At 44.8% G+C, this 24,418-nt stretch overlaps 1 protein-coding gene across 2 annotated transcripts in view; it reads left to right on the top strand.

The window, feature by feature from the left end:
* Positions 1-24,418, top strand: part of CPAMD8 (C3 and PZP like alpha-2-macroglobulin domain containing 8) — a 1,947,746-nt gene that overhangs the window by 278,129 nt on the left and 1,645,199 nt on the right. For both annotated transcript variants that reach the window (XM_069649211.1, XM_069649210.1), the window contains exon 4: positions 3,254-3,419. In XM_069649211.1, the coding sequence (XP_069505312.1) occupies positions 3,254-3,419 (166 nt within the window). The remainder of the gene's footprint in view (positions 1-3,253; positions 3,420-24,418) is intronic.

Here is a 24,418-nt window from a genome sequence, read left to right as displayed (position 1 = left end):
GAGATCATCTCACTATGTGCGGATGACGTTTTACTCTATATAATGACCCAGAGTGGAACCTCGCTCCCATCATGTGCAATGTCCTCCACTTCGGACTTGTGTCTGGGCTGCGGGTCAACTGTGCCAAGTCCGAACTGTTCCCCTTGACAGATACCACTGCAACTGCAACTGATGTCATGGGATTCTCTTGGTCCCCCAAGGAGACCAAGTTTCTGGGGGTCATAATATTGAGGCAGCAAGACTCACTGTACACCCAAAATTTCAGATCTTACAGCAGCTTAAATCGAAACTGTGCACTTGAGCTAAACTGCCCATAACCCTTGCGGGTAAGGTGCCCCTCCTTAAAATGCTAATACTCTCACAATTACTGTACCTTTTTCTGAATATTCCAATTTGGCCTGGTACCGCGTTATTCGATAAGCTAAAGTCAGAGATTAACGGTTTCCTATGACATTCCGGATCGCTGAGGCTTAAATGGGCCACACTCACGAGACCATATAACCAGGGTGGCCTGGCGGGCCCAGACTTTGAGAAATACTGGATGGCAGCCCAGGCCCAATACATGCAGACCAGACCTTATTTGTTCTCGGCCGCTCTACGGCTCTCAACCTTAGGGGACTGTTCAGCATCCTGGCCCAAATAGACCCTGATGTTGAAGCATTTGCTGCTATACTGGACATACAGAAGGCTTTTGATTCGGTAGCCTGGCAGTTTCTCTGGGCAGTGCTCGAAAAATGTAACTTTGGCCCCCGTTTCATCTCTTGGATACACCTACTTTACACAAAACCGACGGCCAGCGTTTGTACCAATGGACGACTCTGCTCGCCATTTGATATCTGCAGGAGGACCAGGTAAGGCTGCCCGTTCTCCCCACTCATCTTTAGAGTAGTCATGGAGTCAATGGCCAACCTGATGCGGCAGAAGCATGCGCACAAGGGTATACAGATCACTGGCACCCCCGAGATCATCTCACTATGTGCGGATGACGTTTTACTCTATATAATGACCCAGAGTGGAACCTCGCTCCCATCATGTGCAATGTCCTCCACTTCGGACTTGTGTCTGGGCTGCGGGTCAACTGTGCCAAGTCCGAACTGTTCCCCTTGACAGATACCACTGCAACTGCAACTGATGTCATGGGATTCTCTTGGTCCCCCAAGGAGACCAAGTTTCTGGGGGTCATAATATTGAGGCAGCAAGACTCACTGTACACCCAAAATTTCAGATCTTACAGCAGCTTAAATCGAAACTGTGCACTTGAGCTAAACTGCCCATAACCCTTGCGGGTAAGGTGCCCCTCCTTAAAATGCTAATACTCTCACAATTACTGTACCTTTTTCTGAATATTCCAATTTGGCTTGGTACCGCGTTATTCGATAAGCTAAAGTCAGAGATTAACGGTTTCCTATGACATTCCGGATCGCTGAGGCTTAAATGGGCCACACTCACGAGACCATATAACCAGGGTGGCCTGGCGGGCCCAGACTTTGAGAAATACTGGATGGCAGCCCAGGCCCAATACGCAACGTCCTGGTTCGCTGCTGGACCTCCACTTCCGTACGTAAAAATAGAGCGCCATGCTACCAGATCTCGCAATCGCCGCTCCTTGGTGCTTCCCTGCTGTGGAGGGATCATGGGGTGCCCATCCCTGCAACCATTACAGCGTTGGCATGGGAAAAAATAAGGCAACGGATCCATGTTCCCAACCATATCAGAGGGATCTTCCACTGTGGAACCTTTGCCTGGGGTTTCCCAAAATAAGCAGTGCTGTTGTGGATACGTGGGCAGCTGAAGGCTACTCCACTCTAAGCACATGTTTGAAATGGGCACAGTCGTTACGTGGGACGATCTACCTAACCGTCCAGGTGTGCAGTCTTCCCAGTGGCTACTGTATGCTGGGCTCCGCCGCACAGCCAAGAAGACCTGGAGGGAATTCCCCTCGCCACTTTTAGCACTAATAGCGGAAAGTGTAGTACCTACTGGGTTAGTATCCAGACTATACAAGCTGCTTCAGAACCGGATTCACAAACTGCTCCTTAAGCTCCGTGAGACATGGGGAAGGGAGTTGGGTACTGACATCTCTGCCGAGGGCAAGGAGGCTATGTGCTCGCGAACCCGGGAAGTCTCCCTGAATGCTAGGTTTCGCCTGATCCAATTTAAGGCGCTTCATAGATTCCACTACACCCCAACTAGACTACACACTGTGTCTCATGATCACTCTTCCCGCTACCCCAGATGCCACATGGACGATGCAGGATACACCACATGATTTGGGACTGCCCCAGAATCACAGGGTATTGGGTGGGGGTTTGTGCAGCTGTGTCTGATATGTTAGACTGCATAATAGATCCGAATCCTATGAACTGCCTGTTTCATGAGATTCCGACAATACAGGGATCCCGTCGCAAACTGGCTAGTCTTTGCATGATCCTTGCTTTGTGCTGCATATTGCTGCTGTGGCTTAGGCCACCTAGTCCTACCATCATACAGTGGCTCCACAATGTCACCTGAGCATCAAAAACAGTGGAACGCTGGATCTCCCTTCAGCAAGCCCCCAAACATCTGGCACACCCTTGCGTGCATACCTCGTGCATACCTTCAAACAATCACCACTGATGGATCGAGAGACTTTGATCCCTCCTGATCTCTACATTTTGCACGTTAGTTATGCATCTGTTACCTTGTAATAAGCGGCATGTAGCCACTATGTATCATAAAATAACTGAGAATGACATAACTTCTGAGTCCATGTTACCTTGTATATTGTGACCGCTTGATTGCCTGTTCTGCCTTGTTGAGCACTCAATAAAAAAAGTTTTAAAAAATGCTTTAAAAAAAAGAATAGTAGTGTGGAGGCTTGCACCAGGTTTGTAGGAAACGCTCCTTGTTTCATATTGCGGTTATATTGTGTCATATTACGATCTCGGGGGGATAGCGCTCACTAGCAAGGCACATGTCTTGGAAGCAAGACGACATGGAGCAACGCAGGTTCCATTCTCTGGTCCGGGCTTAGAAACCTCTGGGTATTAAGCGCGTTATCAATAACCTATAATATCATATTCGTTGAAACACGAAAAGGATACTGCTTCCTTGTTATTTTGTATACATGATAAATAGTGTTTTCTCTATTCAACTATGCTACCAAGTGAGCTGGGGTTCATAAGGAGAGCATGTCCTGACAAATGTGTATTTTATCTTGTGCTAGCTTTTCCTCTATTCAGGGATAACCATTGTTTTGTCTGCTTTTCCATAGGTTCCTGCCGGTCTACGAGGTCAAGCGCATTTGAAAGCCTGGGGTAACCGGCACCTGACCGATGATGGGTACATCTTCCACAACTACACCTCAGTTACAATTGACAGCAAGGGCTGCTCTGTGTTCATCCAGACTGATAAGCCTGTGTATAAACCCAAGCAAAAAGGTAAGGTGGCAGCTATGATAGTCTTACAAGGTGGCAAAGGGTGAGCATATTGCATCCAGGCAGATTTGCAGGTTGGCTTTTCTAAGATTTACCCTGCCAGTAAAAACTATAGATTTCAGCCCATCAGTAAATGTATGTTGCTCTGATCAACGCTGTACAAATGACACAATAACACAAGTCAAAACAACTCATATTACATTGAAAGTAATGTATACAAATAAACATTTTAAATGATAAAAGGAAATATAACTGCGTGTATTTTTTGACATGTTCTAAAACATAGAAATGTTATCAAATATAAAATGTGTTAAAAAATGATGATTTCCTATTCTTATTTACCATATGCCTTTTTTAACAAGGTCATTTTCCTTGTTTGCTCGTGCATTTTTCCTAGTGGTCGTTTTTTACATAAATATGTTGTGTGCTTGGGGTTAGGGGATTGACGGGTGGTGGGTAGCAGGGTGAGGTCGTGTGGGGTGGGTTATATGGAGGGTTGGAAGGGACATGAATGGAGACTCCCACGTTGTAAAAAATGATGAAAAAAATGCAATAAAGTAATTTCATAGCAGTGAATTGCCACAAAGTAATTCATTTTGATGAAACATAGACCCGAAATAACATAGGACTTCATTACGAGTTTGGCAGTGCAGGAAAAAAGTGGCGATTCCATTACTGCCACTTTTACCACACAGCCAAATTATAAGAACAAGAAACCAGTGGTCCTTCTGCCAGTGCTACCGCCGAACTCGTAATGAGGGTAGTCTCTAACTTGTGTATGTATTTTTCCATGCCATAGGAAAAGCGCCTGCGGTCCAGAGTTCTGCTATATCCCAATTGCATTCTATTGTACCAATCCAAATTAGCCAGTTAGAGATATCAGGCATTGTGAGATGTTATAAGCACTATTCATTTCAATAAAAGGAATGTTACTGATCTGAAACATATCAGTAATTAAGAATTTGATTTCAACTAACAACCAGAATCACATAGTTTGCCACCAAAACAGTGTCACGTTTCTCTTCCCCTTTGCTATTTCCTTTACAAATAGTCTCCAGAGTGTACCACCATATATCACAGGCCCATCTGTTCAACCAGGGCTTCCACCACGTCATGAACATATATGACCCTGCCTGGCCAGTCTACTGACTGAGATACCTTTCCCACTGCCTCGATGGTTTGCCTGCCCACACCGTGCCTCCTATAGGAACCTTTTGTCTTTGTTTGATCCCTCCTATAGGAACCTTTTGTCTTTGTTTGATGGGAGAGCGTCTCACATTGACTGTGCAGGGTTCGAAATTGCTGGGAGCTATTTAGCTCCTGCTGCTTTCCCAGAGGAGCTTGGCTAACTTGGCACTAACAGCTACCAGGAGCTACTTTTGGCTCCAGAGGCCCACAGGTTCCAGACAAACATAGCTATGTGACATTTACTTTTTTGTATTTGGGAATGTGTGTAAAGAAGGATATAAAGCATCATGGATTGTATAGAATGGGCAATCAGTTACATTTTGCATCTCACATAACCGTTAGATTGCGGCACGCTAATAGCTCCTGGTACTCTAAGGGTAGCTCCTGTCTACTAGGTGATGCCATTACCCAGGAGCTAGTGTTAGCTGCTGCTCATGAAATCTGAATTTCGACCCCTGGGATGTATCGTGCTTTTACCACCATGTTTCACCCACCAGGTGTCCTAATGAAATATGATTTCAGATGCCCAATCTAAGGTTCACTGATATAAAGTGTTGTTTCTCACCTTTATGCTCCTAGTTCCCCAGCAATTCGAATTTTTGCGATGATTGTCCCTCTCCTTTCCCTGAATGAATTCTGAAGCCTTCTTGAGTGGGGAATGTTACAAAATCACAATAAAAAAAACAAATAAACATAGAACAGTCATTTCTGCTTTGTGACCTTATCACAGGTTCCACATAAAATCCCTCATTAAATAAACAAAGATATTTATTTCAGAAACATCAGCTTCCTCTCTGTTTTGTCAGTCAATGTTTCAAAGTCAGTGTCCCAAAGAGATGTTATCTGAGACAATCAATCCTACACATTTAAACCATGCTGCATGCTCTTTTTATTTGTACCTGCGGTTGTATATAGAGAAACCCTAGTTATGGCACAGCTGAGCGCTGTACATGTCACTGAGGGGAAAAGAGGGGGTGTTAAAATATTTAGCATGAGCTCTTTCAGACATGGGGTTGGGAGGATATGCAGGAACTCAAGAAGCCTTGTGTCCACCAGGTATCGGTTGAAGAGTACAATTGTGTATCCCTTCCTGAACTGCAAGAGTGTGGCATGATCCAAATTTCACCCCAAGATGGGGTTCTAGCTGGTAGGGGCATAGGTAGACACAGCCGGTTTCCTCTTTTTTCTTTGTGCCCCAGTTTTGTCTCAAGCCGAGCAATGGCCTGGCTCATGTAGGAGTGTTGCCCACCTGAGCTGCAGAGTTTAGCTGCTGGTAAGTGGATGTGCGATTGGTGGTTGCCTTATAGGCAATGCAGGCAATCTTCAAAAGTATTTTGGCTGTGATGGGAAGCCAGTAAAGTTCCATTAGGATGGGAGAACTGATTGTGATTGCATCCCTCATTTCCCATAAAAGCCATGTTTGGTGGTCATAAATAGAGTCTGATGCTTCCCCAGAATGCCGGCAATGGGGCCATTTCCCCATTGCTGTGGGAGGTTAACGAGGCATGGACTGTGGCTCTGACATCCTTGGGATGCAGGGAAGTGTTAGCTAGTAGCAGGCAATTGGAGCCTTTTTGTTGATATGTTGTTGAAAGTGGAGAGTGCTGCTTGTAATGAACCCAAGTGATTTGGTGAGGTGTGAAGCCAACAAGGGGCATGTCTTAGACATCTTTTAATGGTGTACTGTTTTGGTGGGTGACAGAGTAGGATGAATTCTGCCTTTATTTGCTTGACCTTCAGGTATGTGCTTGTCATCCAGGTTTTGATTCAGTTGAGATGGCTAATGAGTAATATGTGGTTTTGGCTGTGACAATGAGCGACGGGTGTGTACTGCATTAGGCTTTGAGGGTGTGGAGTTCTTTGAAAAACAGGGATGTTCATTTCGATCAGAAATTACTTATAATAACACATGTACAGATGGTGGAAGATTCTTACAAAGGGTACCTCCACAATAGTTTAAAGAGGAGAACAAGTAGCAAGCCAGTTTATGAGGGTGCAAGATATTAGGACACATACCAGGGACAAAACACACCAAACATAAAATGTGTATAAGAAAACAAGTGACTTACAAAGGTGACAGGAGTACTAATTAAGTATACACAATGACATTATTAAGTGTCACCGGCAACAGTGATGGGGCAGGTAGGGAGGATGTAGGAGAGGGCAGTAGAGACTCCCTCTTTAGCAGGTAAGTGAAATTTAAGCCAAGCTTTGAAGAGATTCATATTTGGGCTGGCTTTGTCATGGGCAGCTGGTCGCGTGAAGCAGGTGAGTAGTGAGAAGGAGCATAAGCGAGAGAAGGCACAGGGAGAATATGGTATGGTGCGGTTAAGTGCAGAGGGGGATCGGAGGGCACGAGATGGTGAGTATACTGAGATAGTCCCGAGGAGAGTCCCAGTCTGCCCCAGTCCTTTTGCAAGAGCGCAGCTGCAGCAACGACCTGCGTTTATTTTCAGTGTGCTTTACACTGTGTTGGCCCTTTAAACATTTGACTGGAACTCCTAGACTCCACCTTAAAAGGAGTAGGCGGGCGCGGAGCGCCGCGCAGAGTCCCAAGGAGAGTCCCAGTCTGCCCCAGAGCGTCCAGGCGTCTGTCTGGAGTATGAGTGGCCCTTCCACCCGTCAATGCACGCTGCTTGAAAGGCGCGTGACGAATGACAGAGTGATTGAAAGCAGCAAGGAAAGTGCTGCGGTAATGAGCAGCAAGGTAAGCAGAGCTGAAAGAAATGAACAAATGCTTTTGGAAGCCCTGAAATTGACCTCAACTGAATGCGTCCCCTCACTAAAATTCTTAGCTAAAATGATTGTTGGTGGTAATGCAACACTGGCAGTGGCACGTGAATGTGCTCAAAATATATCACCCTTGCACAAGTTGAGTTGGTAGTAGAAGACCTAAACAATGGCCGTCTGGTAACAACAGAAAGTGCTCCATCAACGGTTGTTGTTTCAGATGAATGCTATAAAGCCAATAAAGCCAATGCACGAGCGGCAAATGTGAAAATATTAGCAGCAGAGACTTCAGTTGGAAACATTGTAGAAAATAATCTTGCCGATCAAGATGTCAATTTCACTCGCGTTTCTGAGACAAAAGATGCCATGGGTGATAAGGCTATAGAAATAAACACGGCTTCGTTTCTATCGCCTTTTGATGTAACAGACCACGAGCTTCTCCAAATTCATGTCTCTACTGACTCAGCGCGACTGAACACGTTTGTGTTCAATCCTCCACTTCTTACAGGAGATGAATGTTTGTCATTACAACATCCGCATGAGAGTCTATGCGGAAACACTGACCTACAAAATGAGTTGCTCTACGCTCCTAAATCACACGTTTTGCTCAATGAAAGGACAAGCATGAAGCCTTTAATGCTGCATCGAGAAAAAAATGTGCAGCATTGTTTAAGAGGGAATGAGACCAAAACTGAAGGGGAAGAGCTCTCAATAAAGTCATCTAATGAAAGAATGGAAACCAAAGGAGACTTGCAAAACAAAACACATTTTGATGCACAAAAGTGCTATGCTGACTGGAGCCCTTCAGCATTCTAACAGTTCAACGGGCCAGCCTACTAGCACTGCTTCGCAACTCGTGAGTGCCACTCCTGCAGATAAACGATTAGCTGTAAATTGTTCAACAGTTCCAGCAAATTTGAACAAACTATCAGGACATGATCTAGTAGCCCGCGAAGCACTTCTAGCTGAACTCCTGGCAGCTGACTATCAACAAATAAAGGATAAGCTAATTAACAGCTTCAGCTCTAAATCTGTGAAAAAATCGCATTCACAATCGAAAACTACAATTGATGAGGAGGAGCTGCGAAAGTTGCCGCATTCAATCTTACATTTGCAAACAAAGACCCAGACTAGTACACCTCTTATGAAGGGATTGACATTAAAAAACCGAGCTGCATTGAGCAATGATGTTCCCTTACTAGAAGCTCCGTCCACAGGCCTGGCAATAACAAGTGTCTCTCAGCCGCACATTGACACAAGCATGAACTCTAACATAACACAGCCAATCATTGATCCTCTTCAAACACATGAGCACGACATGGAGCGAAACAATAAAGCAAATCTATCATTGGCTGCAGGCATTCAAATTCATAATAATGTACTTGCAGCAACCTCGCTAGCATTAATCCCTTTTACAAAACTGTATGAGTCTTTAAATGACTCTATAAAAGAACAAGGTACACAACTTTCTACCATCTTGCTAAAATTGGAGAAACTTGAACAAACTAACAATACTCTACAGTCTCGAGCCGAAAGAGAAGCAGAAATATCATCAAATTGGCATTACCGGCTAGGTGACCTAGCATCAAGTGCGCACACCGACAACGCAACCCTCATGAATGCTATTCTTGAATGTATGAAATGACAATAAGGAAAGTGGGCAGTTTGGAACACATCCCACCAAACTTACTTCCCAGTCATCAATCTCTGTCAAACGTATTGGATCACAAACGTTGTCAATAAACGTTTTGAGTGAAATACCAAATGTGCCAAACTATGATATAGCTGCAGGTCCTGCTGTTTTTGGCAAGAAGCAAACTGAAACTACGGCTATAAATGCTCCCGCCATTGTGGTGAGTCGTGTTGCATTCTTAAATGACTGTCCAAGCACTAACATTAGTGCATCAAGGGATGTTTTGGCAACAGATGCTAACCAACTGAGTAAGCAGTCAACTAAAGAGAGAGCGACTAGTGAGTTAAAGCAACCATCTTTTGGAATCTTTACCGGGTCCGCAAAGAACTTGCAGGAAAAGAGTCTTGTCTCAAATAAACCCAAATTATTACAATCAACATCTAAGGCTGAAAGAAAAGACGCAAAGCGCAAATCAGCTAATACCAAACAATTTGTACGAAACTTACCTACTTCTCAAAAACTGGGGCTATTTGACCGTAACAAAACGAAGAATATACTGAAAATACACCAAGAGCAAACTGATGTGTCAACTAAAATGTCAAAAGCAGCTGATCAGAAAACTGCAACTAAAATACAAAATTCAAGGAAAAGAGCCAGAATTGATTATGATTCAGACATCAGTCGGGGGCAAGACGAATCAATCGATTTATGTGATCTTTCAACATACTCCATCGAATCAGACAATTCTATGAGCTCTAGTGGCAGAAGAGGGTCGCAGCATCTGACCCAGATGGCTCTAGAGGCTAGTGCAACCATATGTGGTGGACCTAAGAATCAGGAATCTGTTGATTTAGCTAGTTCAAAAGTCCCTGAGCGTGGAGTAGTAAAAGCGCCCGTGCGTGGAGGAATGAAAGCATTGACGGATGCTTCAATTCCTAGTGTTAAAAATGTGACAGCAGGCCCTGCTGAAAAGTTGGAGCAAGTTAGATCTTCAAAAAGCCACAAGTTTAATCCAAAAATGACTTCAGCCCAAATGAAGAATCAAAGTGATCTCAAGAATAGTATGAGGTCAGAGTCCCCTGATGAGGAAAAAAACAAAGACCTGGAAGATCAGAGTCGAAAATCTCTTTCCTGATGACAAGGACATCAATTTGAACCGAAGAATTTGATGCATTTATTGCACACAATACCATCACTTCGGACAATTACCTCGGAGGATATTGTCATTGCGGAATATATTTCAGAGGATGCTGCCGACAGAATATTTCTGCACATAAAATCGTACGCAGTAGAAAAAACTCTACTTGCTGCAAAGGATGAGCTTCTATCTTATGGGTTTGACATCCAGGTGGAAAAGCAGCCAACTGATCGGAGGGAAGTAAGTAACTTGTCCCCAGCTAGTGCTAAATCCTCAAATGAATATAGATGTCATGATCTCTGCTTCCAAAAGATCAGGACTTGCCCGACTCCCTTGGAAGCAGACCCATAACCCCGGTTCCGAGTGCCAGCCAGTCCCAATTGGGACCTTTTGGACCCTGTCCTGGCGCCAGTGGCACCAGGCTCATAAAGATGCCCAGTCCCAGCGCTGGAAGCGCCGGGCTCATAATGCTTGGGTGGACTTACCTGCAGCAGACCATGCTGCTTACTTACCTGCCAGTTGAGCCCCTGATCCTCTTCTGTTTGGGACTACTTTTCCTGTTGGGTGGGGCAGGAGCCACTCCCTAGGTTCAGAACACTGGAACTCTTCTGGAAAGCAGGAACTCTTTTCTCACCTAAGCAAGGCTGTGGAAGGAGACACCTAAGCACTACAGGAGGCTATTTAAACCACACCCGATGGATGAATCTTGCTTTGCGTTATTCTGCATTCTCTGCAGCAGAACGCTCATCGTGTCCTCTGCTTCTGATCCTGGGCCTAAGGGAACAAAGGCTTAACATCCTGGAATCCAGTCTTCAGCAGCACCTGTAAAGACAAAGAAAGAACAGGTTAGCACTACGGTCTTCAGTGGCAGCGCATCTCTTACCTGGTCCATCGGCTGTCACCAACGCCTCGCGCTGCATTCCGGCATCTGAAAGACAAAGGCTTACCTACTCTTCGCATGCTCCGGAGGTCTTCGCACTGCATTCCGGCATCTGAAAGACAAAAGCTTACCAGCTCTTTGCACGCTCCGGAGGCCTTCGGCGCTGCATCCCGCATCTGAAAGACAAAAGAAGGTGCGTTTAAAGACATTGGGCAACTTTATTACTCACGTGCCATTACTCCTTCCCACGCCGAATCCAGTGGGTATTCCAGCACCCTTCAGCTTCTCTAAAGCTCCGAACTTGTACCTGCAAGATAAAAGGGACAGTTAGTGCGCATCTTGAAGCAGGCTACAAGCGCTTACTTACGTGCTTCCAGGCGCTTCTATTCCTCACGCGGCTTCGATCCTCAACTCTCATCAGCCCGCCATCCGCCATCGCCGGAACCCTGCAAAACAAGAGATATCATTACAAAAGACTTTTAAGACATTTGAAGTGCCCAGAACTTACCGTTCGTGCAGTTAACGACGGACAGCAGTCCTCTGAGGTCAAGAGGCCTGCACCCTTATCCAGTGAAGGAAATGGTTACGGCACCCTGCCCCGAGGCAGATGGAGAGCTCGGCGTTCACTTACCTAAGGTGAGGGCGTTAACCTTTGGAGTTCTACAGGAGAAGAGAAAGGGAAGAGGAGAGAGGCACCCAATAACCCCAGTTCATTAATCCCATATTTTCTATCTGCAGACATCTTACTCTTCGAGTCAGACATACAGTGCACAGAGGTCCAGCCCAAAGAGCCAACCGTGTGTTACACATCACCTTTGAAGATACGGCATTCACCCAGTCAAGACCGGCGCCTCTGCGGGAATCAGGTGAGCGTTACAGAACGCAAAGCCAACCGCAAAACTCCCACCCAGGCGCTATGGAAACCTCGGATACCGACCAGCTAGCCCAGTTACTTAGGGAACTAAGAGCAGAAGTGCATGCAGCCCGTCAGGAAACGAATGCTCTTAGAAGGGAACTGATTATTTCCAAGGAGCGAACAGACGATCTCGCTAGACAATTGCTACAGTCACAAGCCGGACAAACTCCGTTACCCGCATCAGGGGCTAATCTTCCTTCAACATCCTCTACGAACCCAGTGCAGATCAACCTACCTGGGAATGTACCTCTGGCTCCGCCCGAACGATTTTCTGGTGACCCAAAGAGGTTTGCAGTATTTATTAATCAGTGCCGGTTGCACTTCTTATGCCGGCCAGCAGCCTTTCCAACTGATCAAGCTAAGGTAGCTTTCGTGCTTTCGTACCTTAGTGGCACTGCGGCAGACTGGTCGATCCCTCTAGTTAATCAAGATGATCCGGTTCTCCATGATTTTCAAGCTTTTCAGCTCAGTATGGAAAAACTGTTTGCAAGACATTCACAGGGGCAGGCCTTAGACAATGAGCTCCTTTCATTGCGACAGGGTAATCAAGACCTTTTGGCTTATATTGCGTCTTTCAACAGACTGATAGTGGAAACTCGATGGCCTGAGGACAAAAGGATTACGCTGTTTTATAGAGGTCTACGTGGAGAGCTCAAAGATGTGTTAGCCCAAGTAGTGAATCCCCCGCAAGACTGTTCGGACTATATTGACTTAGTCGTTCAAATTGACCACAGACTGCAGAACAGGAAGGCCGATCGTTCCAAGTTTGATGCTCGAGTATTTTCCAAACCACCAACTCCTACCAAAGGAGTAGACTTCGGGGAACCCATGCAAATAGGGGGCCTGAAAGGACCACTAACACAAAAGGAGCGGGAAAGGAGAAAACAGCTGCAATTATGCCTCTATTGCGGAAACTCGGGGCACTTTCTTCGAGACTGTCTGGCGAAACCAGCCAAGAAGGCAGTAGGAGCTGCAGTTACCAGGGTCACAAACTCTGAGCAGGGAAACGACCTCGCCCGACAAGAATAGAGGTCCTCTTGCCGAGCGTTAAAACCAGTTCCGTGACCTCGCATTTCGTGATACCTATGGTCCTCATTAGCCCTGAACATCCGGATCGATTACATGCGATTGAAGCTTACGTCGACAGCGGTGCCATCGGCAATTATGTGGATCATGAAATGGTTTTGAGGATGAATCTGACTCTTTGTCCAAAGGCTGTAAAGGACGTCATTACTACGGTGGATGGTACGGAGATAGCCTCCGGACCAGTAACGCATACCACCCAAGAAGTGACGCTAGTAAGTCAAGATGGACACCATGAGAAGATCGTGTTCGATGTGATCAAGGCCCCTCAGTTCCAGATTATTCTAGGAATTCCTTGGTTAGAGAAGCACAATCCTCAGATCGATTGGCGAGCAAGAACGGTTCAGTTTCCAGAATGTGTCTCTACTTGTCACCCTCGACCTGGTGTTGCACTGGCAGCAATTTCCTCGGAGGCTCCCCAGTTACCTCCTGAATACCTAGAATTCCAAGATGTTTTCCGGAAGGATCAGGCTAACTCTCTACCTCCTCATAGGTCTTATGACTGCCAGATAGACCTGATACCTGGATCTACTCCTCCTTGTAGTAGAATTTATGCCCTCACCGAGCCGGAGAATCTTCACCTCCGACAATACCTGGATCAATACATAGCGAATGGGTTTATTCGTCCTTCCAAGTCCCCTGCTTCCTCAGCTTTGTTCTTCGTTCCAAAAAAAGAAGGGGACCTTAGAACTTGTATAGATTATCGCGCCCTGAACCAGATCACCGTTAAGAATAGATATCCGTTACCTTTGATCCCTGAACTCCTGGACCAAGTCAGAAAAGCATGCATATATACAAAGCTGGATTTTAGAGGAGCCTACCACTTGGTACGAGTAAAAGAGGGCGATGAATGGAAGACGGCCTTCCGCACCAAGTATGGGCTATTTGAATATCAGGTCATGCCCTTCGGACTTTGCAATGCCCCGGCCGCCTTTCAATATTTTATGAACGATGTCCTCAGAGAGCTCATAGATGTGTGTGTTGTTGTTTACATTGACGACATCCTCGTTTATTCTTCATCGGAAACTGAACATCGGAAACATGTGAAAATGGTCCTCGAGAGATTGCGTCAACACAAACTTTTCGCTAAATTGGAAAAATGTGTTTTCAACGTGACTGAAGTTGAATTCTTGGGATTCATATTATCACCGAGCGGAGTGCGTATGGATTCAAAGAAGGTCGATGCAATTCTCAAATGGCCATCGCCATCCTCCGTAAAAGGTGTTCAAAGCATGTTAGGCTTCGCTAACTTTTACCGCAGGTTTATCCCCGAATTCTCTCCAATAGTCCAGCCCATCACCGCCTTGTTAAAGAAAAACAAACGTTTTGAATGGTCTACCGAGGTGGAACAAGCTTTCCAGAATTTGAAGACTAGATTTATCTCTGCACCGATCTTAAAACATCCTCGCCCAGAACTCCCCTACATCATTGAAACTGATGCTTCGAGCCTTGCCATGGGGGCAGTTCTATCACAAAAGGACCCAGTAACCAATCAGTTGCATCCCGTGGCATTTTGGTCCCGCAAATTCTCGCCTCCTGAAATCAATTACACTATTACTGATAAGGAACTCCTAGCTATCAAGTCCGCCTTTAAGGCTTGGCGGCATTATCTTCTGGGGGCCCGACACACCGTTACTGTGATTACAGATCACCGAAACCTGCAATATTTGAAAACCGCAAAAGCTCAATCCTCTAGGCAACTCCGTTGGGCACTATTCTTTGCCGAGTTTGACTTCATAATTACCTATCGACCTGGTACAAAAAACGGTAAAGCTGATGCCCTTTCTCGGATGGGAGTGGAAGAACATTTGATCAATCCTAAACCTGTACCTATCATTCCCGAACAAAGAATTCTAGGTGTAATCGCCACACAATCCATAGAGGAAGTTAAGGATAAAGCCAGGCTACTGGTAACTCCAGCAGACATACAGAATTGGCATCTGCAGGGAAAGGACTTTACGGTGAAGGACAACCTATTATATTTCCAAGAACGGTTATACCTGCCCAGCACAGATTTACAGAAAAAGGTAATCTCTTGTTATCACGATTCTTTAATGGAAGGACATCCCGGTATGACCAAGACCTCGGAAATGATCAAGCGCTACTTCTGGTGGCCGTCTTGGAAAAAAGATATCAGAGACTTTATAATGTCCTGTGGAGTATGAGCCCAAAACAAGAGTCAAAAGGAAAAACCAGCCGGCCTCTTACGCCCTATTGACATCCCACCTCGCCCTTGGCATACGCTTTCTATGGACTTCATCACCGATCTACCTCCATGCTCCGGATACAATACGATCCTAGTAATCGTGGACCTATTCTCCAAGATGGCGCATTTCATTCCACCCAAAGGCTTACCAACAGCAGCAACTCTGGCCCGAGAATTTCTCGAAAACATCGTCCGACTGCACGGTTTTCCTTCAGTTCTCATTTCGGATCGAGGTAGTCAATTTATTTCTCATTTTTGGCGAAGTTGCTGTCGGTCGGCTCAAATTGATGTGAGACTTTCGACCAGCCACCACCCTCAAACCGACGGACAAACCGAGAGGACCAATCAAACTCTGGAACAGTATTTGCGCTGCATGCTACAACAAACTGAAAAAACTTGGAAAGATATCCTTTGGATAGCCGAATATGCCTACAATAACTCTGTCCACTCGGGAACTGGGAAGACCCCGTTTTTTCTTTTATACGGTAGTCACCCTCGAACCTCGGAGTTGGATCCACTCCAAGATCTTGGAACACCAGCAGTAGACCACCTGCATTCTACAATTACCCAAGCCTTTAAGGAAGCCGTTTCTCACCTTCAAAGGGCTAAAGAACAATACAAGAAAGCAGCAGACCAACATCGGAAGGAAGCCCCCCAATATCAAGTAGGAGATCAAGTCTGGTTATCCACCAAATATCTACCACTAAAAGGACCACGCACATTCAACCCAAGATACCTTGGTCCCTATTCCATCACTACCATAGTAAATCCAGTAGCGGTCAAGTTGGACTTGCCCCCTCACATGAAGATACATCCGGTCTTCCACGTCTCTCTATTAAAACCCGTGCAACCTCAAACCCGACTAACTAAATCTCCAAAACCTATTCTAGTTGATGGAGAACTCGAGTTTGAAGTCAAAAGCATCCTGAATTCCAAGATCTCCAAATCTAAACTATTTTACCTGATTGACTGGAAAGGCTACGGTCCCCAAGAAAGATCCTGGGAACCTGCAGAATATGTCCACGCCCCTCGTCTAATCAAAAGATTTCATCGAACATTTCCTAACAAGCCCAAACCCCCAGAGAAGCCCGGTTTGGGAGGGGCCTTGAGGGGGGGTGCTGTCATGATCTCTGCTTCCAAAAGATCAGGACTTGGCCGACTCCCTTGGAAGTAGACCCATAACCCCGGTTCCGAGTGCCAGCCAGTCCCAATTGGGACCTTTTGGACCCTGTCCTGGCGCCAGTGGCACCAGGCTCATAAAGATGCCCAGTCCCAGCGCTGGAAGCGCCGGGCTCATAATGCTTGGGTCGACTTACCTGCAGCAGACCATGCTGCTTACTTACCTGCCAGTTGAGCCCCTGATCCTCTTCTGTTTGGGACTACTTTTCCTGTTGGGTGGGGCAGGAGCCACTCCCTAGGTTCAGAACACTGGAACTCTTCTGGAAAGCAGGAACTCTTTTCTCACCTAGGCGAGGCTGTGGAAGGAGACACCTAAGCACTACAGGAGGCTATTTAAACCACACCCGATGGATGAATCTTGCTTTGCGTTATTCTGCATTCTCTGCAGCAGAACGCTCATCGTGTCCTCTGCTTCTGATCCTGGGCCTAAGGGAACAAAGGCTTAACATCCTGGAATCCAGTCTTCAGCAGCACCTGTAAAGACAAAGAAAGAACAGGTTAGCACTACGGTCTAAAGTGGCAGCGCATCTCTTACCTGGTCCATCGGCTGTCACCAACGCCTCGCGCTGCATTCCGGCATCTGAAAGACAAAGGCTTACCTACTCTTCGCATGCTCCGGAGGTCTTCGCACTGCATTCCGGCATCTGAAAGACAAAAGCTTACCAGCTCTTCGCACGCTCCGGAGGCCTTCGGCGCTGCATCCCGCATCTGAAAGACAAAAGAAGGTGCGTTTAAAGACATTGGGCAACTTTATTACTCACGTGCCATTACTCCTTCCCACGCCGAATCCAGTGGGTATTCCAGCACCCTTCAGCTTCTCTAAAGCTCCGAACTTGTACCTGCAAGATAAAAGGGACAGTTAGTGTGCATCTTGAAGCAGGCTACAAGCGCTTACTTACGTGCTTCCAGGCGCTTCTTTTCCTCACGGTTCGATCCTCAACTCTCATCAGCCCGCCATCCGCCATCGCCGGAACCCTGCAAAACAAGAGATATCATTACAAAAGACTTTTAAGACATTTGAAGTGCCCAGAACTTACCGTTCGTGCAGTTAACGACGGACAGCAGTCCTCTGAGGTCAAGAGGCCTGCACCCTTATCCAGTGAAGAAACTGGTTACGGCACCCTGCCCCGAGGCAGATGGAGAGCTCGGCGTTCACTTACCTAAGGTGAGGGCGTTAACCTTTGGGGTTCTACAGGAGAAGAGAAAGGGAAGAGGAGAGAGGCACCCAATAACCCCAGTTCATTAATCCCATATTTTCTATCTGCAGACATCTTACTCTTCGAGTCAGACATACAGTGCACAGAGGCCCAGCCCAAAGAGCCAACCGTGTGTTACACATCACCTTTGAAGATACGGCATTCACCCAGTCAAGACCAGCGCCTCTGTGGGAATCAGGTGAGCGTTACAGTAGAAGAGATGTTTTAAGACATCACTTTAAATTGAAATCGCCTAAATCATCTAAAGAAGTGCGATACCTACAAAGGAATGCCAAAAACTCGAGAGGAAATGCTAACTATAGACAGACCTCATAACTAGCATGTCTTAGTGGAGAGGAATCGTGTGGTATAATCTCATGGAACACCAGAGGTTTTAATCATCTGTTCCAAGAATGGACTCTACCCCTGGAAAATAATTTTGTAATATTTCTTCAGGAAACCTGGTTGCGTGAAATCCCAATAAAAGACGGCTATACTATATTGTTAAATGCAGCTGGTAAAAACAGGCTAGGCCGGCCATTTTCGGGGTTAATAACACTAGTTAACAACGCTTGTGGATGGAAAGTCATCGAAATACATAATCCAAACATTTATGTGCAAGGCACGTTGCTGGTGATGGAATCAGAAATAAAAGTGTATGTGAAATGTCTGTTACTGATAAAAAATATATTGGAATCCTGTCATAATCTACAGCAGAATTTATCAATTCTGTCACAACAATAATTGATCAGTGTTTAATAACATGCTCAAACCTTGTAATAATAATTTGTGGAGATTTTAATTATTCTTGGTATGGTAGATCAGCAAATAAGTTTATCTGTTGTGCCCTCAGGAATGACAAGAGGTGATTGTTGGAGTCAAGCTCTAAAAATAAGAAACTGCGAAATGATAAATGGCAGAGTACAAAGTGACATTCCACCTGGTTTCACATGGCAGAGAGAGAGCTGTAAAAAAACAATAGACTATTTTTGGATCAGCTCTTTACATTGGTCGAAAATTGAACGTTTGGATATGCACAAGTCATCTAAAAGCGACCATCATGCACTGGTTTTGACCTTACTAATGACAAGGTGTGGTGTAAAATTAACGTATAACTGTCCACTTGAGATAAATCAAGGAGCGAACAGATTAAGAATAAACAACCAACAAATACAGATGTTGAGCAAAAATGTAAAGAACTCATCTAATAATTTAGCGAAAAAAGATTAAACTTTTCGCCGCTGCTTCAACAATTCTGTATTAAAAAACAACAGCAAAAGAACGCCTGTCCAACTAACAAATATGTATTCAGTGTGCTGGTAAGCTCGGAGAAAAAACAATTGGCCAAAGACATAAGATTTCTGAAAAAAGTGGAAGTTGTGATATGGCGATTAAAATCAGAAAGCGCAAGGTAAAATATCGAAACTGGCTCAAATCATTTAAACTAATAAGAGATCAAGAACGAGCAGAACTTATGATGAAGTTGATTGTACAACATAAAGTAAAAGATTTTTGGACAATCATGAACACAGGATCACTATGCCAAGAGGCAAGACTAGCGAATGGTATTTCTGCATCTGCCTGGGAAGATCACTTCAATCTAGTCTTCAACGGCAAAGTGGGACAATTCGAGAAAATAACTTCGGACTGTCCAGAACCTTGGGATTCAATTGAATCAAAAGATAAAATTCTGACATTGATCCAACTAAAAAACTCACGCGCGGCAGGCCCTGGTGCCTTGTCAAACGTGATGTTGAAAGAAAAAAAGGAACTTTGGGCTGATTTCATTGAGAATCTTTTCCAACTGATATCTATCTCAAAAACCATTCCAACATCATTGACAACATCTGTTATTGTGCCTATTTTTAAGAAGGGCAATAGGGACGATCCAAACAACTATCGCCCTATTGCCCTTCAGGACACCATAGGAAAAATATTTGCAACATGTTTGCAACAAAAGTTAACGTCTTGGGCATATGCATCTGGCCGAATGGATTGTAGACAAACAGGTTTTACTAAAGATACAGGAACTGACGTGAACCTGTTGATATTAAACTTATTAAAACTTGACGCATTTAAAAATAAAAAGAACTTGTTTATAGCCTTTATAGATATGCGTCAAGCTTTTGACACTATTAACCGTGATAAATTATGGACGAAAGTACAATCGTAGTCCTGCCCACCAGCCTTGCATCAACCACTGATTGCATTAAATAATGATACCACTACAAGAGTTTGCTTGGATGCATCAGGCCATCTGACAAATGAAATAAAAACCTCTAAGGGCGTTAAACAGAGGTGCCCACTAACTGCCCAACTGTTTAAACTATTCATTTCAGATATCTCAGGCAATCTAGAAAATACTCATCGATTTCCACCTAAAGTGAATGGACAAGAGATCAGCTGGGCATATTACGCAGATGATATCGTGTTATTTGATCTAACCCAAATTGGTCTGCAACGACTTCTGACCAACTTAGTTGCATACATTCAAGACAATGAGCCTGCCATTAATATAAAGAAATCTAAAATCATGGCAATTACATCAGGAGCAAAAAAGAAAGTCAACCAGTTTAAGTGGTCTGAAGCATGCGAGACAATCGAGACTGTATCAACAATCCGATATCTAGGCGTGCATATAAACAGCTCGATCTGTGAACCAGTTTGGGTAGCAGAATTGAAACATCGTATGTCCATATTGACAATACAAGGCCAAAAGCTCCATTTTGAATACGGCAAATTCACACTCCAACCTCTACGGACTTTCTATGTACAAAAAGTAATTCCCATAATAACGTATGGGGAGGAAGCTGGTTGGAACATTGATTGTCGAATTTGGGCCATCTTGGAAGGTAAATTTTGGAAAAAAATATTGCGACTTCCAAGTAGTACCTCGATTGTTGCGATAAGATATGAATTGGGCCTGGAACCACTACATGGAACTATCCAATGGAAATCAATTGCAGCCTTACGAAAAATGCAGCTATCAAACATTGCTCCAGCGTACAAGATCTTTGAATCAACGTCTAAGAATCCACATGGAGGAATTCTTTTGTCCTGGGCAAATAAAATATCTTGAAAATAGCTGACATCTCATGGCAAATGGTAATAACAACGCCATAACTTGCAAAGAAAAAGCTAAGGCAATGGAACTGGATTTTGAACGAAGAACAGCGTTCGTCAATGGCCTCATCCCTGAACTTAGGTTTGTCTTGTAATTGCCTAGACAAAGTTCCAAGATATCTATTAAGATTTTCTTCCAGATGGCATCGGAACAAGTTTCTGAGGTTTTGTTTGAATGTTTATAAAACCAAAGAAGTTCTGTGGAAAAGAAAAGATCTGAGGATCGTTGACAATCTATGTTGATTCTGTACAATAGAAATAGAATCATTAAAACATCTAATCATGGAATGTCCAACAATAACTACTCAACGATTAGTTTTTTGGGCAGATTTGCACCACCCGACATTAATTTGGATGAATGATGGTGGAGGCTGCTGATTGGAAACAATGTAATGTTAACTTGTGCTGTAATTGATTTTCTGGAAAAACTGCTGGAGTAGGAAGATGCTCCATAATTTAGATCGAAACATATGGGTTGCAGTATTTCCAACAAAGTACTGGTTGAACCCATATGTATGTTTGGACCTATGTGTCTTATCATTTAATGAAGTGTGCTATGATGTGATTGTTTTGTAATTAAAGTTTGTAAAAATTAATTGTTACAATAAAAAAAAGATGCAATCAGACAGGTACTGATGAGCAAGACCATTGTTAGCTTTGTAGACTAAGAGAAGGAACTTCCTGAAAAAAAATCCCATTAAAAACCATGCTGTTCGCCTGTCCCCTAGGTTGTCATGTGCTTTGTTTTGACTTGTGTGTCTTTTTTGCGCCCTGATGCCTGCCAGGTTTTTCGGCGCGTAATTAATAAATAAATAAAAATGTATGTATGGGATTTGTAAAGCAGAAACCTAGTTTTGCGAAGCCATGGAGTGCTGTGCAAAAGGGATACGCCCTTGGGTTACAAGTAGGATGCAGGGCTAGCAGAGGAGCTAGGATGGGTGGGGATGGGTAGGGAAGCTGGGGAAATTGGTAAGGTCCAGAGGGGAAAAAGTGTTGAGTGGAGCAATTAGTGAGATGTTCTTTGAACAGTGGGGTCTATAGGTCCTGCCTGAAGTGTAGGATGGAGGGTGGCAGTCATATCTGTGTTGGGAAACGTGTTCCGGAGGCAGGGTGCATAGAGGAAAATGTCTGTTTCCCCTCCTCTCCTTGCAGGTCTTTCTTTCCAGCCTTACAATTGTGTGGCTTTACAAGCCATAGAGGGAAGGGCATGGTAAGGGATGCAGAGACAAGGGAGTGGGGAGCTAACAACCGGGGAGGGCAGGCAATTTGGCAGCAAGGGATGTACAAGCAACCACGGTAGGAAACTGGGGCAGCAGATCACAGTCTCAGGTTAGGTGGAGAGGGGAGGATATTTGGACCTACTTATCAGGGTGGAGACATTCCTTGAAGAGGAGGGCCCTAAGCTCCATGCAGAAATGTAGAAGCAAGGGGTGAGTCTAGTGTTAACAGGGAAGAGGTTTACAGTTCTGTGGGCATAGAAAGAAAAGGCCTGTCTTCTGGTTCTTTCTTTCCTGCACCAGCGGGGTTCAAGTCTGCACATGTCCTTATTTCTGGTGGATCGTAGGCCTCTGGAGATGTGGAGTTTCTCAGCTAGGTAGATTGGGGGATTCAAGCCAACAGCCTTCTAGTTTATGCATCAGGATTTCAAGATATGTGCTTATAGAGGGAGCCAGTTTAATGAGAGTATGGGTGGTGTGGTCGAATTTGCATCCTTTGAGTGGTGCTGCAGCATGTCGGACACATCTCAGGGGTGCCAGTGTAGTCGCCAGAATGCCTCCCACAAGGGCATTACCACCATCTACGCCAGAGAACATCAAGACTTGGAAAGCAGATGCCTTGTAGATGTAGGCAATCTTGATATGATATGTGCTTGAAGGGGTGGCCAGTTCAGCTCTTCAAGGATGGGGGTTATGTAGTTGAATTGTCTTTTAATCATTTGATAAGGCATGCTACGGCATGCTGGATGGCTTTCAGATTGGCTAAGGTGACATCTGGGACTCCTGAGAGTAGGGTGCTGCCATCGTCCAGATGGGAAACGATCAGGGCTTCGACAACTGCTCTAAAACCTGGGGCAGGGATGCAAGGCTTGACTTTGCAAATGAGTGTAAATCTGGTGCAATGCTGCGTGGGTCTTCTTGGAGATGTGTATTTTGAATGAGAGTTCACATTCTATTGTAAACCCAAGAGATCTTGCACTGAGTGAGAGTTGATGCATGAATCTGTGGAGCCTCATGTCAGTCAGCCAATTCTGGACTTGGGCATACTTGGTGTGGTTTCCTAGGAGATTGAATTTGGTCTTTGTAGGGTTGAGTTTCAGGTAGGTGCTTCACATCCATGATGGACAGGCAGTGCTTGAGCCGATGAATGTCATTGATGCAATTGATCGTTGGGTAATGCTGTCCGTCATCTGCATCTTGATATTAGTGCTAGCAAGGAGTACACCCAGAGATACCATGTAGAGGTTGAAGATGACATTGGACAGGATGGAGCTTTGAGTAACCCTGCAGAGTACTGGGTAATTCTAGGATCTGCTTGGGTCCATATGGACGTCTTGGTATCTGTAAGAGAGCCAAACCGCTGAAGGACTGATCCATCGAAGTCCTGTGTGAGACGAAGATGTTGAGGAAGGCTTCATGATCAACAATATCAAAGGCAGCAGAGAGATTGAGGAGTGTGAGTAAGCAGGGATCCATTTTGTCAAAGATGTGTAGAGCATTATTATTTGCTTGCATGGTTGTGTGGTTGTGGTCTCTGTGCTGCATTTTGGTCAGAAACCAGATCGGTAGTTCTATAGAAGATTGTGTTGAGTGATCCTTTCATGCAACTGGCTGGCAAAAAGCTCTTCAATCACTTTGCTGAGGAAAAGTATATGTATGGTGTGGCTATAGCGTCCCCAGGTCATCTGGGCCGAGTCTGGATATTTTCTTTAGGGGAGGGGGGGTGATCTGTTCCATTTTCAGTGTATCTGCGATGGTGCCTTGTGTGAGCGATGTGTTGATGACATTAAAAAGTGGTGTGAGTGTTTCACCTTTGATGACAATCTGGTTACCGGTCATTTGGTCGAAAAAAAAAGGTCGACAGGACAACTGGTCGACACAATTTGGTCGAAAGACAAATGGTCGAATTTTTTTATTTTGGTAGTTTCACATTTTGTTTGGTTTTTTTTTGGGGGTGGGGGGGCCCAACCCCATTTTTTTGCTTAAAACCCCTTTTTTTTCCTAAACGACAACGTGAAAAATATATATAAAAATAAAAAAAAAATTAGACCATTTGTCCTTCGACCAAATTGTGTCGACCATTTGTCTGTTGACCAATTTTCTGTCGACCAAATGACCGGACAGCGACCTTCACAATGGAGAAAATGTTGCCTCTGTAGTTGGTGGTTTTGAGGGCTGCAAGAGTGTTGGTCAGGTCCTGGAGTAATTGTTCTCAGTTCAGTCCATCTTGATATGCTGAGGGCTTGTATTGGTGGATGGTGTGTTGTACATTTAGAGCTGTTAATTTGTTGCCTTATATTGTCTATCTTGTTAGTTAAGAAGCTGTTGATGGCATGGCATTTGTCAGTGGATATTGGAACTGCTGTGGCTGGCAGTGGGTTAATGCAGTGCTTCAATGCTTACAGAGCACTCTGCGCTTGTTGGATGCTTCTATAATAGTTGCTTTTCTGCTATGGCTGTTGCGTTGAGTGTCCTGCATGCTGATTCGAGTGTTGTCAGGATGATGAGTTCTT

Source organism: Ambystoma mexicanum, chromosome 1p (genome assembly GCF_040938575.1).
Source record: "Ambystoma mexicanum isolate Mex_15411 chromosome 1p, UKY_AmexF1_1, whole genome shotgun sequence".
Classification (NCBI taxonomy): domain Eukaryota; kingdom Metazoa; phylum Chordata; class Amphibia; order Caudata; family Ambystomatidae; genus Ambystoma; species Ambystoma mexicanum.
The sequence above is the reverse complement of the archived record's forward strand: the minus strand, read 5'-3'. Positions and strand labels throughout refer to the sequence as shown.